General features: G+C 52.8%; 1 protein-coding gene and 1 long non-coding RNA gene across 2 annotated transcripts; one reads left to right on the forward strand and one right to left on the reverse strand.

The window, feature by feature from the left end:
- Positions 1-5386: 5386 nt before the first annotated feature.
- On the reverse strand, positions 5387-7271 carry LOC137853929 (uncharacterized). Its single transcript, XR_011094838.1, has 2 exons — positions 6464-7271; positions 5387-5843 (listed from the first exon to the last, which is right to left on the reverse strand). It is a non-coding gene; the product is annotated as an uncharacterized lncRNA (long non-coding RNA).
- Positions 7272-7330: 59 nt separating this feature from the next.
- On the forward strand, positions 7331-13897 carry RHOU (ras homolog family member U). The gene is made up of 3 exons (XM_068676794.1): positions 7331-7880; positions 8164-8222; positions 10896-13897. The coding sequence occupies exons 1-3, from the start codon at positions 7532-7534 to the stop codon at positions 11349-11351; spliced, it is 864 nt and encodes a 287-aa protein (XP_068532895.1). The 5' UTR covers positions 7331-7531; the 3' UTR covers positions 11352-13897.
- The last annotated feature ends 322 nt before the right edge of the window (positions 13898-14219 follow it).

Here is a 14219-nt window from a genome sequence, read left to right on the forward strand (position 1 = left end):
GTTTCCTTTCTGGTGTCTGCGAAAATTGCCATGGTGCCATTGCACTTGATGGGCCTTGGATTGTTTTCCGAAAGTGTAGTTGGAAGAGAAACTGTCAGGAAACACCAGCACATCCACACTGCCTAGAAATACAAGCAGCTGTACCTAACCATCCCTGACAGCCCCATGCCTCTCACCTTGGTGGAGATGCCATGGCCCCAGTAGGCAACTGCAAAGTGCAGCTGTCCTTCCCACTAGGCAGTTTCTCCTGACATCTGTATTGAGCCTCCCTTGCTGCAATTTAAGCTCGTTATTTCTTGCCTTATTTGCCTCCATATGCTGTGGAAAATGGATTATCTTCCTTCTCTTCAGCTTGGCAAAGCCAAATTGTATTCAGCCCCCTGTTGCTCACACAGCCCCCGGGAGGGGCAACCCATCCTTCCTTCCTTCCCCGTGCTGCCTGAAAGTGAGTCACTGACAGCCAGTCTGCCCCGAGCAGCACAGAACAGCACCCTCCACATCTGTCCTTCCCTGCTGCATATCTTTTATTCAGTACTGTCTTTCCGTCCTTAACCACTTGCTGGAGTTGTTTCTAGCTTTGAGTCCTTCTCAAGCTCTCAGCCCTATCCCTTAGACGTATCTCACGGGATCAGCCAAAGCACATTCCTCTTTGCACTGCACCCACTTTGCTCTTTTGCTTCCCTTCAGACTGCTGGGGGTGCAGGCTTCACAAAAGCCAGCTCCCAGAGCTGCAAACCTCCACCATGCACATGTAAACATTCTCCGGCTCCACATTAACTGGGAAATAAGATAACCCAAAGCACGAAAGGAGAAAGAGCTCTGTGAATAGTCAGTACCTGGAGCTAAACAGAGGGATTTTATCCTTCATGTTTTTGTGGGGATTTGTTTTGTAGAGTTGTTTTCTTTTTTCTTTCTTTCTTCTTCTTTTCTTTTTTGTTAATTGTTGCTCTGGACATTTTTGTTTTATCAGATGGAGAATGACACTTAAGACCTAACTAATTTGTCCCTCTTGTCAATGGCTCTTTGTTTTCTTTTAGTTTTCTTTTCCTTATTTTTTTCCCCAAACCTATAATCATTTCTTTGTTCCCTCTGGCAAGCTGGCTACTAGGATCATTATATTCTTGCAAGGCAGCCTGCCTTAGACCTGGTCACCCCATTATTTGTGGCAGCAGCAGCAGCCAGGCTGGCAGCAAGGCACGCAGCCTGGGCTATCCGCATGAGGCCCTGCACAGAAAACAGCCATGCTCTGCAAATTCAACCCCCCAAAAGCAGCAGGAAGATGCCAAGGACAGGCTGGGCAGGCTGGGGGGAGCAAGGAGATGACCCTGGTCAGGAAAAGGAGGTGGCAGCCAGAGCTCAGCAGCTCTGCGTGGAACAATTTCACAGGGGGAGGCAAGGGAGGCCTGCGTGGCTGCGAGGCCTCGGTGGCAGAGATGTGCTAATTAACAACGCAGAGCAGCCCTGCCTGTGCTGCTAAATGTCTGGCATGGTCCCTGGGGGAGTTTGTCCCAGAGCAAAGCAGTGCTCATGCAGCCAGCACCCGGGCACGTTTTGGGAGCTGGGGTGGCACAGGATGGTTCACGGTGGTTTGGGTGCAGCTCCTGCTCTGTGGGGACGAGAGCTCGTCCCTGTGGTGGTGGCAGGTCACAGGGAGGGGTTCGGGGGCAGAAAACCTTCCCTGGGCTGTCTGGCGTGATGATCAGTCTTTTAGCTGCTGGTTCATCGTCCGCCTCTGCTCTTGTATCATGCTCATCACCATGGGGTCAGGGACAGTGAGTACGGAACATCTGCGTTCATACATTGAGGCTTGAGCCAAGAGTTTCATGTGAAAATGCACCCTTTTATCTACAACCCTATTTTGAGATTTTCATAAGCAATACCATTATTTTGTTAATTGAAAAGTCACAATGGGACCTTTTTCCAGAGCTCCTTAGCATTGCCCAGGGCAAGCTCCTAGGCACGTTTGGAAGAGCCCCCTGCGCACCTCGGGTGTGGGTTTGCCGCTGCCTTGCCCCAAGCAGCGCAGCTGCAGAGAGCTGGTGGCTGGATTAGGGCTGAGCCCACCCTGGGCTATAACCCAGGGGTAAGGGCTGGGCCATATGGATGCAGGCTGTAAGCCTTCAGCTGCGTTTACACCAGCCTTTTGTTCTCCCCGTCTCACCTCTGGCTGACACCTGCACGCCTCCTACGTGGAAGCAATATCCGCGCCTTGCAGCCAGGGCCCACTGCACACACAGGGTGGGGAGGCAAAATTGGATCCCACCGAGGAGGTGAAACCTGCTTGTGGCCTTTCCCTAATTGCTGTTATCCTTGCTGAGTCTTCTCCTTGCTCGGCACCGCCTCTGGTAGCAAAGATGTTTTTCAGCCATTATCAAAACAGTTTAAAAGCAGAAAGGAAACTTGGCAAAATGAAAATTACTGACAACAACAACAACAAAAAATCCTCCCAAGAAATCTGGGCCTCATCCACTCTTCTGTTAATTAGCCTTAATGAAAACAGTAAAGCCAGAAAGCAAAGCAAAAGTCAATGGAGGTAATTGGGACAGGCTGCTGGAAAAGCAGGAGCTCTGGGAAATGGGGAGATGGCTGCAGCATCACCTTGCAGACAGCCCCAGATTCCTGGGTTCTGCCTCTCCCCGAGTCCTATTTCACACCAGATCAGACCAGGTGGGGTAATTGTCGCAGCTGTGTTTTGTGCTGTTTAATAGGTTGCTCTTCCTCAGCTGCTTTTGGGACGTGGCAGTACTGGCAGGGAGTGTTCCTGCAGGCACGATGGGGTTAAACTCACCCAAGGAAGCAAACAGCCTTGTGGAAGAACTTGCTCAGTGCTTCTGCCTGTTCATTTTCATTGAAAAATTTCTGAGGACAACAGTAGCATTTTATAAATCACAAGTACAGATAAAAAGGCTTTGGGACTTCTTCCTCCTCCTCTCTACTAAATACTTTGCTGCCTCTTTTGCGTTGCCATTCCTATTGACGTAAGCTAAAGATAAGAAACATTTGCCCATGGTGCCTCGCTCAGCTTTCCGTGTGTGGCTTCTGTGCTGATTTGCCCTGTGTCTCTGCTGAGGTTTCAACCCACTTTCAACCAAAAGCATCGGGGTCCTTGCCTGGCTTATCATACCGACACAGCTGGCAACCTATTAATCTCCCACTCCCAGTGCCTTCACTGCAGTGGGAAAGCTCCGGTGCACGTTAGTGGTTTGCATTTATAGCTAACAGAATCGGGCACTCAACGCTCCCCTCCTTCACTCTTAGAGCAGGGGAGCTGCAGCCTTTCTGTCCCTCTTGCTCTGATACTCTCTTTCAAAAGCATGGAGAGCCTTAAAGCTGAAGGAGAAGTAGCCTTGCATTGTAGTGGCCTACTGGTCGCACCGTCCTGGCAACCCTTTTGAAGCCCAGCTGAATGCTGAGGCATGGGGAGGTCTGTTGGCTCTGCACAGAGTGAATCCTGCCTGGCCTTTACTTTCCTGTCTTAGTTTTGCCATGCAGCACAGAGGAGCCGTGGCTCTCTTCTCCTCTGCTTGGCTGTGGAAGCTGTCCCGCAGTGCACCTCTGGGCTGTAAGTAGGGCAGCAATCGGGGAAGCACAGTCTGCTCACTTTCAATAAAACTGACGCTTGTGCTGGATTGTTCCGAGTCTTTTAATCCCCACCAACAAGATCCTAGCAACTGCTTTCGGGAAAGATCATTAAAAGTGGAAAGGGAGAGGTTTTTCAGCAGTTGGCATGGGATTCGTCCAAGTCTGACACTGAGAGGAAGCAGCCAGCTCCAAAGGAGATAGCACAAGGAGCAACCATTGTTTTTCAGACTCAGTAAAGTCTGAAAAAGTAAAGTAGAAGGAACCAACTAAAAATGCCTGGGCCAAATCACCCGTACAGGCATGGCCACACGGCCCTGCTGGCTGGGGCAAGCTTCATGTGGGAGGGTGGGCGCAGAGGTGAGAGCAGGAGCATCCCTCAGAGCGCAGGGGTCTCTGTGCCCCCTCACCTCCCAGCACTGGTGGCAGAGGTCAAGCCAGCTAGGAAGCTGGTGTCACCCCCTGTGAGATGTGGGCACCCGCAAGGACGTGTATGGCCCACCCAAATTTGCCCTCAGAGGTACCCCATGGTGGTGAGCAGGGGAAGAGCTCTCCAGGGAGCACTGATCTCTGTTCACACTGGCTGGTGACTATTTCAGCCTCACCCGGGCATATTTTATAAGCACCCTAAGATGGCAGTCAGCTTTATATTATTATTATTAGGGGACAGGAGCATGGTGGGCTAGGAGCTGTTTTGGGAGTCCACATAGGGAACTAGTAAGGTTGTGGCAGCTAAAAAAAAAACACTAGTAAAGGGCTTCACATACAGGCCCATGGGCAGTGTGGCAAAAAGCATCTGTGCTGCAGATACAGTGCCTGCTTTCAGTGCTAGCTGCTCTGCCACAGCTCCTCAGGGATGTGTGTCCAACCCGGGTGTCATTTCCCCCTCAGCTCTCTCCTCTGCCACTCTCGCCATCCCCAGCGATGTGCAGCACACTGCCAAAGTATGCTTTCTTCTCTGCTTCTCTCTCATCTGAACTGTCTGGCTTGGTGCTGGGATTTACCTCCCTCTCTCCAGATTGTGTCTGCAACCTGGGGCTCCTGGGGCAGAAATAGCACGGCGTGTTATAAGTCCTCGTGAGTCGAAGCACAGCAAAATGTCACAGGGCAGTCAGAAGCAAGGCAGGCTCAGTTCCTGCATTCAGATGTGTGGCAAAAGTGAAATCTTACGTTATTTTCTTACCAGGACATTTCTCTGCCACTGCCAAGATCTTACCCAGCCTGTCCCCATCAGTGCCCAGATGCTCAGGGGCCACTGCTCTGTCCCTGCTCAGCCCATGGCCAGCGTGCCCAGAGGGGTGTGGGACAGCCCTGGGGTGACGAGGGGCTTCAGGACAAGCAAACTAAAGGGTGACCATCACACCACATACAGGACATGGAGCACCTTCTCTCAGCAGTGGTCTGAGATGGGCTGGAAAGGACGTCAAAAGTGAGATAAAGGGATCACCTCCCACGGCGATGCCCCTGCAGAGGCACTGCAGATAGGAGGCTAGGGTTAATTTGTTTTCTGAATTAATTAGGAATTTGGGAGGCTCGAAGCAATTGTGCTTTGTTTTGTTTTGTATTATTTTGTTTTCAGGTTTATCTCAACAAGCCTTTTTGCCTTTGAGCTTGCGTTAGCGTCTCCTCAGTCAGAGTTTAGCTTGAGGGGTGGGGAGAGATTATTGTGTTAATAATGTCTGCTGCTTACTGATCCCTTTCCCCAGGTAGTGAAAACTTGCCTGAGATCGATATCTTGGGTGATGAAAATGTTCTTTAAAAAAGCCCTGGCAAAAAAAAAAAATATATATGTATATATATATATATATATATTTACAGTTTTTAATTACAAATGAAATACATAATGAAAACAGTAACATCTTGTACTTCCCTAGCCCTGTTCACTCCTAGTTTTCAAAAGGCAGCCTCAAAAGCACTTCTCTGGAGTCAGAGCAGGTCAGACCCGTCCTTTATACAAGCTCCTTTTTCTTTCCCAGCTGGTTGCCCTCTCTTTGCTCCCTCGTGCTTCCCCTTTCTCTCCTTCCCATCTCCCCAGCCACCGGCCAGCTCAGCAACGTCACCACGATCCCACTCTTTGGAAAAAGAAGGGGTGCGTTGCAGATGGCTTTTTTCCAGGTTGCTCCTCTCACAAAGAACAGGATCTCGGTGACGGCCCCGCCGAGCAGGCTGTACCCTTCCCTTGCACAAGCAGCAGTGCATCACGTCATGCTTGGAGCGCGCCGCCTCACTCCCGCGCCTCTCTCCGTGTCAGGCTTTTCAAGTTTCTACAGAAAAAAAAAAAGAAAAAAAAAAAGCAAGCTTTCATTCTACAAGGCCAGCACCCAGTTTGTATTTTATGTATCGCAGGGAAAATGATAAGCCGGGATATAACAATGACCTACTTCACGTCTTGATAACATAATTTCCTCTGTCTGTCATTTTTCTCGAAGAATAATATTTGACTAACACGAGCACGGAAGATAGGGCAGGAGCTTTTCTGTGAACTGATAATGGACCAGATTCAGCCCCGAGACAGACAGCGGCCCCCCTGTTGACCTACGTGGAGCTAAGCCTGTTTATCCCGCGGCTCAGAGCTCGGAAAACAACCGCGTTAAAACCTGCGAGATGTGCGCGTGCGATAGGGCCGTGGCCGAAGGCTTCGGCGACAGCGGCTATCGGCGGCAGCATCCCTTCGGGACCAGCCCTCAGCCCACCGCCAGCACCGGGGGCTGCTCCGACCCGACCCGCTGCACCCCCCTGCCAAACAATGGGTTAGATCATCCTCTTGCACAAAAGCCTTCTGTGCTCCGGAGGGCACATTACGGTATGGCACAACCATGCAGCTCCGAGCCCGCTCCCGCCCCCCGGCCCCGAAACAAAGCGGACAGTTGTAGTCATCTCCCACCTACGGGAGTCCTCCTCGTCTTCGCGCATCTTTGCGCTGAACAAGGGCTCGTTGCAGGGCTGATACGGGGTGGGGACGTGCTGCTTGCTGCTGCAGGTAAGGGGTGGTAAGGTAGGGGAGGCTCAGCCAGCCTCGTGCCCGCAGCTGGGGTGTGTTTGATGCCGGTGTTGGGGGTGGCAGCGCGTCTGCTCACCATCGGCTGGCACATCGGGCAGGACGGACAGAAACCTGTCGTGGCTTCAGCGTGCCCGGACACACTGGTGGCTGAAGCTGGGATATTTGCTGTGTGCCAGCTTCCAGCACCAGTGCATTAGGAAGGCACACGGAACATTGCCCTTGTTAGCCTGGCCTCGCCTCGTGCAGCACCGTGCCCCAGCCGACGCTCAGACCCACAAAAACCAAACCGCACAGAGCGGGGCCCCCGGGCTGCAAATGGGGGCTCAGCCCAGCCCCGCGACCACCACCACGCCCTGCCCGCTCGGTGCTGCCACCAGCACACCCCAGCCGGGGCGTTACGGGCACACGGTGCCCGCAGCACCCGGGCCCCTCCCGCCACACGTGCCCCGCGCAGCCCCCGCCCCGCGACCCCCTCCCCACGGCGAGCGGGGCTGGGCGGGGCTGGGCGGGGCCTCCCCACCGCGCCCCCCGCGCCTTAACCAATAGCAGCGCGCGGCGGGCGCGGGCTGACCAATGAGCGCGCGGCGGCGGCGAGCCGGGCAGGTTGCGCGGCAGCGCCCCCTAGGGCTCCGCGCCGCGCCGCGCCGCGCTGCGCCGCGCCGGGCGGTGCCGGTGGCGGCGGCCCCTCCCCGCCCCGGCCATGTCACGCGGCGCCGCGGGGCCGCCGGCCGCGACTCGGTAGCGCGGGGCGAGGCGGGCGCAGCGCAGCGCAGCCGGGCTCGCTGCTCCCTCCCTGCTCCGGGGCTGGCTTCGCGGCGGCAGCGCCGCTCCTGCCGCCCCGCCGGGGCTGCGCACCGCCTGCCCGCCGCCGCCGCCTCCTCCTCCTTCTCTTCGTCCTCGTCCTCGTCCCGCCGCTCCCCCGGTGGCGGGGCCGGGCCGGCCGCCCCCCGGATGCCGCCGCAGCAGGAGGGCGATGCGGGCTACATCGGCAAGCCGGGGGCACAAGCAGGCTGCGAGGTGCCGCCGGTGCCCCCCCGCAGGGTGCGCAGCGGCCGGGCGGCGGCGGCGCTGGGGGCGGCGCTGGGCGGCCGCTGCCGGGGGGCGGCGGGGAGCGGGGCCGGCGGCGGGGCCGGGGGCGGCGGCGGCGGAGCCGGGGCCGGGGGCGGCAGCGAGCCGAGGCGCAGCATCAAGTGCGTGCTGGTGGGGGACGGCGCCGTGGGCAAGACCAGCCTGGTGGTGAGCTACACCACCAACGGGTACCCCACCGAGTACATCCCCACCGCCTTCGACAACTTCTCCGGTAAGGGCATGGGGCGCCGGGGGGGGTTGGGAGCCGGGAGGAAAGTTGGAGCCTGCCCCGGGGTTGTGTCCCTGCCAACCTGTGAGGCTTTGCTGCTGCTTCTGCCCCGCAGCCGCTCCGGTTTTGGGGTTGGGGGCGTCCCGAGGACAGATAAGGGGATAAGGAGCTCAGTCCCGGGCAGCGGGGTCCTTCCCCTCTCTTATTTTTTTTCTTCATTAATGGAAAATTGGACTCACCACGAAGTTGGACTCACCACGCTTTCCCCTCTCCTCTCTCCCCCAAGCTGTTGTGTCTGTGGACGGCAAGCCGGTGAGACTGCAGCTCTGCGACACGGCCGGCCAGGTCAGTGCAGCCGCCTCCTCGGGGCAGGTGGCAGCGGGAGGGGACGGCCGGGGAGTCCTGCCAGGGGCTTGGTGGCTTTGAGCACCCCGTGAAGCCGCTGCCCTTCTCCCTCGTTCCCTGCCCGCTGCTTTGCCTGGGGTCTGCTGCGGGGTGGGGGACGCGCGTGCTGCGACTCCGCACCGGGACGGGGCACGGCTGCCGCTCTGCTTTGCCTGGCAGGAGAGCTGAAAGCTCTGGGGTTTCAGGGCTGTCAGCCTCTGAATAGGCTGAAAACCTCAAGGTTTTCTCCTCGAGAGGTTGTCACTGGGTTTGTTTTTAGCCAAATAGCTACAGATTTTAAAATGAAGGTGTTTGGGACAAAGCGTTCACCGCTGTAGGTGTGCACAGACGGACACTGCACTTTGAAAGGGACAGAAGCTTAAGGGAGAAAAAAATCCCATTTGGTGTTATCTGTACAGACTTCACATTTGCCGTTTCCCCCCCGTAAGACGTGCTGCTGCCCCTAACCTGACTAACTCCTGTGGGTCTGGGGGTGGCTAGTGCCTCTCAGCTCCTAGTTTGCCTGCTGGGAGAACCCATTTCTTGTATTTCTGCACCCCGCTGGCTCGTAACACCCTAAGCCGTGTGCAGCACAGCTTGGGAGGGGCTGAGCCTGGACAGCTAAAAATGTTTTGCTGCCGATCTCACATTTGAAGGTGATGGGAGCTGGGTTCGTGAACAGCTTTGTGGGTCCAGGTCTATGCCTTCACCGAAACCCCATGGAGAAATCTCAGTGGCTTTAATGTACAAACTTATATATATGGGTTTTGACTGGGTGCCCCGCTTAGTAAAGGAGCTTGAAGGGCTGCGCAGCCCTGGCAGCGCTGTGGGACTGTTTGATCTGCCCTGCACACCACAGTTAAAAGCCTGCGAGCAGCCTTCTGCAGGTGATGATACGAAATGAGATAACAGAAGCGAGCAATGACGCGGTGGCTGGGTGTGCTCACCGCGGGAATGAGGCAGCTGAAGGCACGGTGGTGGCAGGGTGACAGCCCCTGGGAGGGCAGTGCCCAGGGCAGGGCAGCCCCTGGTGGCAGGAGGGAGCGACAGGGCTGGTGGCCTCTTGCCTTTGCTGCCCTAAGCAGTTGAGGTGTTTGCTCTGTCCCAGAGCAGCCGGAACAGGGGAGTTGCCCCCTTAGAAATGGGGTTACTACAGCAATCGAAGTTGTCTTGAATAAAACGTACCTGGCTGGCTGCTTTGCAAGACCGTACTGCAATGAGATTGGTGCTGAAATCTGCACCTGAAAAATTGTAGATATTTCGGTGTCAGCAGCCTAAAAAGGTGTAGAGTCCCTGCAGTTCGTGCACTACCATCGAAACCGTAGGAGTGCACTTGGAATATAAAGGGTATTATTTCATCTGGGTTAGAAGCCCTTAAGATCTGGGTTTGGCTTTCCAGCCTATTGAATCGAGCCTCGTTGAGGTTTCTCATGTTGTGAGGAGAGGCAATTCCGTGGCGAGGTGCCTTTCCGCAAATGGTCCTGTCCTTCAGTGCTGCAGCTCACTAAACGCCGAGTTTCTCTCAAGCCAAATGGTGACAGCCCGGTTTCCTGTGAGGCTTAATCTGGGAATCAAGAGAGCTAATGAAGCTTGCTTTCTTGACTCGTGTTTTATAAATTGCTGTCTCTCCGAGAGTTACTGCTGGAAGAAATTCATTCGAGTGGAACGAGACTTCAGAGGCTTCCAGTGGGCTTTAAACTGCATATCCTGGGCCTTCAGAGGCTGTAGAGCAAAATTTCACATCTTGAAAATTAACATGTGACTCACAATTCAGCAGTAAAACGCCGGTACCGGAGAGATGTTTTCAGCTGTGTTTGTTCTTTGCGCTTTAAATTCAGAGCTTTTGAGAACACGGTCCGTTTTAATTAAAATGTCACCGCCGCTGAGGCAAATCCTACCTGTTCAGGCTGCTAGTGTTACCCTGCTTTTATCCTGCTGTCAGCATAAAGGCAGGCTGCGTGGAGTTAACCCTTGCTTGTTGCTGCATTCTTCGCTAGCTGCTGCCTGTGGCAGAGTCCTTTGTTACCTTTAGGCTTCCTTGTGGCTACCTCCTGAAGCTGAAAAAGGGCTTTGCTTTGCTGGAGTTTGCTCTGAAAGGAGGAGGGAAGGAGGGGAAAAAAAAAAAAAAAAGAACAGGTAGCACTGGGAGGCCTGTTTGCAGTTTGTTTGATGTGGCATGGTTGGGAGGGAAAGGTAAAGCTCTTATTCCATGCCATTGGCATGTTAAGCCTGCGCATTGTGATTCCCTATTGCTGCCATCAGATTTAAATCCCTGGGCACAATGGCAGGGAAATTATTCCCATCTCCTGGAGGATGTTGTTAAGTAGGCACCGGGTTTAAAAATGTTTCCGGCTGGGAAATCTCAGCCAGGTGGGGAAACCAGCACCTTCCTTCCATGTGCCTGATAGTGGCAGGGTGTCCACATGCTGGCAGCAGTGCAGAGCCAGACCTCAGGCTTAGCACACGTGGCTGCTGCTACCGATGCACCTTGTCCTGTGGCCTGGGTGCTAAGGTCTCTTAGGCTGCAGGAGGTGACCCTCAGCTTCTCCAAGCATCAGCAGCAGGCTTGATGCTTCTCAGGGTATCCTCCAGCGCTGTTTCTGCCGGGTGCTAACACGATGTTGTTCTGTGCAGGATGAATTCGACAAGCTCAGGCCCCTGTGCTACACCAACACGGACATCTTCCTGCTGTGCTTCAGCGTCGTCAGCCCCTCGTCCTTCCAGAACGTGAGTGAGAAGTGGGTTCCCGAAATCCGGTGCCACTGCCCCAAGGCGCCCATCATCCTGGTGGGGACGCAGTCGGACCTGCGGGAGGACGTCAAAGTTCTCATCGAGCTGGACAAGTGCAAAGAGAAGCCCGTCTCAGAGGAGGCTGCGAAGCTCTGTGCCGAGGAAATAAAAGCCGCGTCCTACATCGAGTGCTCGGCTTTGACTCAGAAAAACCTCAAGGAGGTCTTTGATGCGGCCATCGTGGCTGGGATTCAGTACTCGGATACCCAGCAGCAACCAAAGAAATCCAAGTGTAGGACTCCAGACAAAATGAAAAACCTCTCCAAATCCTGGTGGAAAAAATACTGCTGTTTTGTATAGGAATCGCGAGGACCCGAGTGCTGCTCTGAGGACATCAAATAGAGGCTATATTAGCTCAACTCTCATTCTGTGTCGTCCCGGGTGTATAGTGTAGATCTGTATGTATGTGTATATGTTGCTACTGGGTATCTCGGTTGCCCTTGCGAGGGCAGCAGAAGGATTTGTAGTTAAATGATCGCTATGAACCAGGTCCGGCGTCGAGTTTCATGACTAAATAATCTTTCATTACGGAAGAAGCACACACCGTGTGTCTGTGAGGCTGGAAGGATTTGCCCGAAGGATCTGACTCGTGTCACCATCTGTACGTTACGGGGAGGAGCGAACCGGAGCCCTCTGCTGCAAGGGCTGTGCAGCAGAAACGTGTGAGTGACTGTGGAAGCGTGGAGCCCAGACGGTCGAAGGGAAAAATAACACTGTGCCTCCTAATGGATGTTTTCTAGCTTTAAAAACCCACTCCTCTCTTCTCCGTGTCTTCCCAAACCAACGCTCTTAGGGATCGCTTTAAAAAGGGTATGCAAGAGGTGTCATCTACACGCAAATGCCACGGCTGGAAAGGTCACGAATACACCTTCAGCGTGCTGCGAGGGAACCCGATACGTTACGGCACTGACATCTCATTTGTCACCTCCTGACTCGAAAGTCATTTCTGTCCTTGTCCCCCTCTCCTTCCCAGGAAGTCAGGCGGGAGCGTTACCGAGCCTCAGCCACCGCTCTGGGTAGTAGCAGGCTCCTCTATTTCTGCAGACATGGTGGCAGTTCATCTGTTTCAGCTGAAAGGAATGTAAATGCTGTTGTGTTGTGCTTTCATTTTTATTTTATTTTAAAGAGAAGTAACAAATACCCGTGCAGCACCACCGCCAACTGCGTCTGTTTTCAAGTCTACAGCCAAGAATTTCCTAGTGCCCCTCCTTACCTTTAAGGCTGATAAACAAATAACAGATCAGGCAAATCGAGATGATAACAAACTGGAATCTAGAAACTGAGGCTGCTGTGTCCTCTTCACCATGCTGCTTTCAACCCGGTTAATGTTTCCCTTCTAAAGGCAACAGTTGCTTGTGGTTGAATTTTGTCCAAGCTCACGCTGGGGAAATTGGCTGAGGCCACCCTGGAAATTTAGCTGATAACGTTTTCCCACATCGGTCCAACAAGTTAAAGTGAAACTTGCCTAAAATGTAGCTGGGTGATCAACGTAATGGAGAACTGAGTATGATCTGCCCTCTGACTAGATCCGATTCCTACTAGACTAAGCCTAATTCCAGCTCCTGTGGGTTTGAGAGACTGGAGGAGTAACGTGACTCTCTGCAAGAATTGGTATTTTAACTTATTCTGCAGAGGACATTTAGTCTGTGCTGTCTGTCTGTCTTTTTATGGCCCTGGCTACTTTTTTTTTTTCTTTCCTAGGTATTTCAAGATCAGATTATATTCTAGTTTTTTTTTTTTTTTTCCTTTGGCCGTAGCCTTAAAGTGACCTTTTCATAGTCTTAAACTAAACTGCAGTTGCAGAAGGCCGGAACCTTTTTTCATTGTAAATGAATCAATGCACGATATAAAGGGGAGCTGTGGAAGCCATCTGAATTGATAAAGCTGACCACAGTTTACCTCCTGGCCCATTAAATAAAATGACACTATGTAAATGGATTCTGGGGTGTATTGGCATAAGCTCCACAGACAGTATTTTTTTCCTGCACTACAGCAAAACGAGAGCAGAATGAAACGTTCCATGGCTGAAAACTTGAAAATGGAATGGAAATCTTTACATAGGGCCTGATTCAATAAAAACGTGTTGGCTTCTGCACTGGAACAGCCTGCAAAAGCAGTTTCCATAGCACAGAAGCTGGATGCATTTAACTTTGTTGCATCTGGTTCGTAATGGTTTAATGTTTACTGGTCATGAAGTTAACATCTGAGCCTTTATATTTCTTATTCTAATGCATTGACAGGATTTCAGATACACAGTCATACCGTCATCCTGGAGAAAAATGCAAAGCCAGACTTCTCTTGGGTGCTTTACTTCTCTGTAAAATGGTCTCAGTTGATCAAAAATGTGGGGTTTGGAAGGAGACAGGCTAAAATCTGAACAACTCCCATTTGCAAAAATAACACAATCTCTTCTGCAAGGTCATACTGCTTTGTATCATGCCGTACTGGAAGCAGTAGGTTATATTTTATAAGCAGCCTGTTTCATAGTCTGGAGTAGCATTACTTTTAAATGTAGCCAGCTGTGACTGTTTCTGAAAATGTGATGTATATACAACTTGTTATAGCCCTTTACTAGGTGTATGTAAACTGAGGTCTAATAACTTTACGAATACTGCTCTACACGGGGCTACACAGGGTCTAGGTTTTAGAAATATTCCTTTTAAAATTGCCTGTGTTTTACAAGCGCAAGTGAGGGGGAGATGTCTCTATGTAGTCTATAATCTGATGTGCCTTATAAAAAAAAAAATCTGTCTTCTGTTTTCTATATGTAGGCTATATTCTGAAAGAAATATTTCATGTGAGAGTGATATAAATGAGGTATTTGGAAATAAATGCTCATCTGTGTATGCGTCTGCCTCTGGTGCGCACTGCGATGAGGCTGGGAGGGTGCGGGCGGGTTCCTTGCTCCTGGACCCCAAAACTTGGGGTGCGGAGCAGGAGGAGCAGCGTGATGTACACCCTGGGGAGCTGGAGAGGGCATTTTGGAAGAGCCTGTTCCCTCTTCTTGGCACCAAGTATCCTCTCTGCCCCTATCCCACCAAGCACCCGGGGCCCACCCCTGCCACATCCCCATGCCAAACCACCTTTGCAACCTGTGCCACATTGCTCTTCTGCTACGTGGGCTGCTGTCCTACCTGTCCCTGCGTCTGGACGAGGCTAAGCCAGCTC

This window comes from Anas acuta, chromosome 3 (genome assembly GCF_963932015.1).
Source record: "Anas acuta chromosome 3, bAnaAcu1.1, whole genome shotgun sequence".
Taxonomy (NCBI): domain Eukaryota; kingdom Metazoa; phylum Chordata; class Aves; order Anseriformes; family Anatidae; genus Anas; species Anas acuta.

Bases quoted from the DNA above. Each gene is read 5' to 3' on its own strand.
- RHOU (XM_068676794.1), top strand. From the start codon at position 7,532: ATGCCGCCGCAGCAGGAGGGCGATGCGGGCTACATCGGCAAGCCGGGG. The intron at 7,881-8,163 runs GTAAGGGCATGG...CTCTCCCCCAAG, and splicing joins CGCCTTCGACAACTTCTCCG to CTGTTGTGTCTGTGGACGGC. The intron at 8,223-10,895 runs GTCAGTGCAGCC...TGTTCTGTGCAG, and splicing joins TCTGCGACACGGCCGGCCAG to GATGAATTCGACAAGCTCAG.